This window comes from Acanthisitta chloris, unplaced genomic scaffold, assembly GCF_000695815.1.
Source record: "Acanthisitta chloris isolate BGI_N310 unplaced genomic scaffold, ASM69581v1 scaffold8369, whole genome shotgun sequence".
Taxonomy (NCBI): domain Eukaryota; kingdom Metazoa; phylum Chordata; class Aves; order Passeriformes; family Acanthisittidae; genus Acanthisitta; species Acanthisitta chloris.
Window position 1 is genome coordinate 4,309 of NW_008691976.1, and position 4,688 is coordinate 8,996.

The following is a 4,688-nucleotide window of genomic DNA, read 5'->3' on the forward strand; positions in this document are numbered from 1 at the left end:
GGGGGTGCTTGGGGTGACCTCTGGAGCAGTGGTGAGGTTTGGGCTGAGCCCCCCAAGGTGCAGACAGAGGTGATCTCAGCAGAGAGGACCTCTGAGCTCTCTGTGTCTGCTTCCCATGAGAACCTTTCCCTCCCTGCCTGTGTCTCCTTGGCTCCTGCAGCCTCACCTGACCTGCTCTTCTGGCTGTCACCTGGCAAACATCAGCAGAAAAAGCCTAAAGCAGCAACTTTGAAGCCTGCAAACACAGCTGGTGCCTCTGCTGACAGAGTTGCTTGTGCCTCTTGGAGTAGGAACTTCTCCCACCCTCTATTTGACCAAACCCATGAATTCCTGGACTTGGGACTAGATGATCTCTAAGGTCCATTCCAACCCCTAGGATTCTATGGAAGCAAGACAATTCCTTCCCCTGCTGAGATAAGATGCACGGGGAGGGTCAGGAAGATCAGTTTGCTCCTAGATGAGTCAGGAGATTCTGCCCTCAATGTTTCCACTGACCTGGGGGGCTGCTGGGTGGGAATTGTGTGATGCCAGGGGGCTGTGGCCCTGTTTGGGGGGTCCCTGGTGCTGATGGCTGTGGTGTGTGTGTTGCAGTTCTGGCACAAAGCATGTTTCCACTGCGAGACCTGCAAGATGACCCTCAACATGAAGAACTACAAGGGCTATGAGAAGAAGCCTTACTGCAACGCGTGAGTCCTGCTGGGTGCTCCTTGGGGCTGGGAGGCCTCTGGGCTTGGCTGGGGGATTTTTCACACCCTCTTCTTTCTTAAACATCAGCTCTCCCCCTGAAATGAGAGGTGAGCTCTCCCCTGCTGCTCTGCAGTGTTTTGGGGAAGCTTTGGCTGAAGAGTCACACACCCGATCAGTAGTGGTGTTAAATTAGGGCTCACACACTCAGTTAATGCTGGTATTAAATCAAGGTTTGCCAGGCTTCAGTGCCAGCTGGTGGCTGCTCTCCAGGCCCAGCTTGGGCAGGAAAAGGTGTCTAACATTCCAGTGCAGACAGTTGATCTTCATGGAGTTGGTGTCAATCTGTGTCTCCTCAAAGAAGAGGAGATCAGGAGGTGTTTGGGGAGAGGAGAAATGTCCTTTAAGCAGGGGGATGGGCTGTGAGAGCAGGGCCATGTGTGTCCCCACAGCCTGTGCTCTGCTGGGCTCGTGGCCAAGGGCAATCACACGGGTTTACTGACCTGGGAGGTGAATGAAGCTGAACACTGAGCTGGAAGAGCAAATCCTGCTCTCCTGAGCAGGGAGGGGGGTGAAGGGCAGGGTGGAACAAGTGCAGCTTTCCTGGCCCTTTCCCTCTGTCTCTGAGCAGTTTCCTCCCCACACTTTCCCTTAGCAAGAAGAACCCTTGATCAACCTTTCTGGGCTGGTCCCTGCTCAGCCCTGAGCTGTGTGGATCCAAAATGGTTCTTAAGATGTCTAAAGCAGCTTTGAAATGTGATTTTTTTTAGTTGGTTTTTTTTTCCTGTAGCTGCTTCTTACAGATTGTGTGTTCTTAGCAAGAAAATGAGATGATATAATAGTGCTTAGCACTTGTTGCAGCTTGGTCTGTTCACAGAGGGCTTAAAGTTGTTAATCCTGACAACATCCCTGTAGGATTGGGATAACAATCAGGGAATTCCAGGCTGGTTTGGGTTGGAGGGACCTTAAAAATCATCTCCTTCTACCCCCTGCTATGGGCAGGGACACCTTCCACCAGCTCAGGTTGCTCCAAGCCTCATCCAACCTGGCCTGGAACACTCCCAGGGATGGAGCAGCCACAGCTTCTCTGGGCAACCTGTGCCAGAGCCTCAGCACCTCACAGGGAAGGATTTCTCCCCCAAATCCAATCCAAATATTCTCCCTACTGATGTCTGTGACAGCAAAAAGAGAAGTGGTGAGACCTGATGGTGCCTTGGCCAAACCCTTGCACTTCCCAAGCTTTTATAGGTGGTTGTAGGTGGTGTTGGGTGTTGGTGGTGACTGGGACTTGTTCAAAGTCCAAACCTCCTGTTGGGCTGAGTGGAGACTTGTAGCATTCCAGTTGTGGCTGTGTCCAGGGATCTCACCTGGACCACAGGCTGGCAGAGGGGTGGGAAACAGCAAATAGCTGTGTGTGGGCAAGAGCACTGGTGGAGCTCCAGCTTTGGGGTGAAACTGGGAATTTTTGGAGTGCAGTGGGGGGGAATTGTCTCCTGGGGCAGGATGAGCTGGTGGTTAGGGAAATGCTTATTTTGGGGCTGTGCAGGTCTCAGCCCCCCATGGTGGTGGGTCCATTCCTGAGACTGGCAGAGAGGAGACCCCTGAGCTCCCCACAGTGTCCTGACCCAAAGCTTTCCCCTCTGGATCATGGACAATCCCAGTAGTACCAGCTCTGTGGCCCTGGGACATTCCCATCCCTGGGCCTGGGGATGCTGTGCTGTGCTGTCCCTCCAGGCTGCTGGAAGGGAAGTGGGATAATAATGGGAAATTCCTGACATTCCAAGGAGTCTGCGCAACCTCGACCCATCTCAGCTCCTCAACCCCCTCCCTCCCAGCTCCCTTTGATGCTGCTTGCTGCCTTAACCCCTTCCCAGCCACTGCCATCCTGCCCCAGCCCTTGGGGAGCTCTGCCTGCTCCAAGTGCTGCACAGAAACTGCCTTAGAGCCTTTGTTCTTCCCACTTTGCCTGTCTTGAAGCAAAGGGAAGTGGGAGCAGCTGGAAGCTGCTGGCACAGGAGGCTCAGCCTCCGGCAGCTGCCAGCCCTGGGGCTGCTGGGGTGGAGAGAGGCTTGGATGGGGTTGGTTCTCCCTCAGCTGCTCTAGGAGTGTCCTGGGAAGTAAAGAGACTCCAGGCAAGGTGTGCCTGGCAAAGGAGAGCCCAAGGAGGAGCTCCCCCTTCCCAAATGGCATTGCTGGTGTTGGAGCTGAGGGACAACATCTTCAGTCCTGAGAGAAGGGGGTGGAAAAGCAACGTTTATCCTGGCAGGGAAGAGGCTGCTTCTCTGAACATGCCTCAGCACAGGGTCTCCTCTGTTTGAGCCGTGGCCTCCTGCCAAATTCCTGAGTTTCTTTCTTCAAGGGAGCAGGAGGAAGAGGGTTGGGCTTCCTCCAGCTCTGCCATTACCCCAGCAATAAATCTGGGTGAAGCCTCTGGGGCCAGTTCACCCCGAGCTCTGCCCTCCCTGCCAGCTCTGTGGGAATCTGCTTGGTGGCAGATGTGATGCTCTCCACCCTCCTCCTGCTCCTCCCTTGGCTGCTACTGGGGTGACTGGTTGCTCACTGGAAGCAGCATTCAGGGCTGGGCTCATCTCTTTGTGTGAGCACTTTGAACTAAAGCAGGGAGAAGTGGCAGCAGGGAAAAATCCAGGTGAAGTCTGAGGCTTCTGCAAATGAAGGTTGTGGGGAGGAGAACTCAGCTGCAAGACTCGTGTTCAAGGGCTCAGCTGCTCCCAGATATGCATTATATATAGGTTTTAATGTGTAGCTTGCTGTGCTGGAGGGATAAGAGAGCTGTGCTGAGCTTGGGGGATCAGGGAGGTCCCAGTGGAGGTGGTGCCTGTGGCTCTGTGCCTTGGCTTAGTGTGCAGCACAGAGCTGTGCCTGGAAAATCCTGTCTGAGAACTCAAAGCTGAGGATTCAGCCTGAGCAGCATCTCCAGAGTCATCCCTGGGCAGTGATGCTGCTTGGAATGCTGAGAGGAGCTGTGTTGGGATGGGGAGAAGGATCCTGGCCAAGAGGCTCCTTCTCTCTGCCTACAGTGATCATCTGCTGCTCTCCCTTCAGCCGTGGAGACAAGACCTAAGGCCAAGCTTTATCTCTGTGGCTTTGCCTGAGCTGCTGCTGCTGCTGACCAGGCAGTTCCCTGCTGGATTCATCCCTGTCCCAAGCCCTGCCCTGGCTGAGCACACACATCCTGCTGCCAACACTGAGCCAGGGGCTGTGCTGGGGCACACAGGGATGAGCTTTGGATTTGAATTTAGTTCCTGGCTGACTTGCAGCAGTTTCTCCTCCCTCTGTGAGGAGACACAGCCTGGCCTGACACATCCTCCTTTGCTGGGATGCTGCTGCCCACCCAGACCCCCTGCCCAGCTCTACACTCCTGTGCCACCAGCCCAGAGCCTGAGGAGCTCATGGTGCTGCTCCAGCCCCTCATCCCCCTCCTTAAACTGCAGTTTTCCTCCTCCAAAAGGGGCCAAAGGCTGTGCAGGCTGCCAGAAATATCTCCTGTAGGTGTGTCAGCAGGGTCCCTGCTCCATCTGCCTTCAGCCTTCCCTCCCCAAGCTGCTGCTTCCCTCCCGGAGAAACCACACCCAGAATGGCCCAGAATGGCCTGGGGGATGTGGATGTGGGGCTGACATTCCTCCTGGGCTTTGGGGCTGACATTCCTCCTGGCTGAGTCAGGCTGAGCAGCTCCCACTGCCCTGCCCAGCTCACCTGGTGCTGCCTGTGCACAGACACAGCAGGAGCTGTCAGACCCTCAGCTCCTGCTGCTGACCCAAAAACCCTTCCTGGTGGATTCCTCACTCTTAAAATCCTGCTTTTTTTTTTTTTTTTTTTTTTCCACTCAGAGCAAATGATCCAATACCTCTAGGCTAACTCCTTGCTTGGAAAAAGTTAGTGAGCAGCTCCCACAAGGAGCCAGTGATCTGCTCTTGGCATCCCTCCCTGCTCCATCTGGGAGCAGTCTCCCATGGTGATCTCCCAAACTGGGGGGGGCAGGAAGG

At 54.8% G+C, this 4,688-nt stretch overlaps 1 protein-coding gene across 1 annotated transcript in view; it reads left to right on the top strand.

Annotated features, from left to right (window-relative positions):
* The first annotated feature begins 605 nt into the window (after nucleotides 1-605).
* LASP1 (LIM and SH3 protein 1) overlaps nucleotides 606-4,688 on the top strand; it is a 28,066-nt gene continuing 23,983 nt past the window's right edge. Inside the window, 1 exon segment of the mRNA XM_009082473.1 lies at nucleotides 606-686. Within this exon segment, the coding sequence (XP_009080721.1) occupies nucleotides 606-686 (81 nt within the window).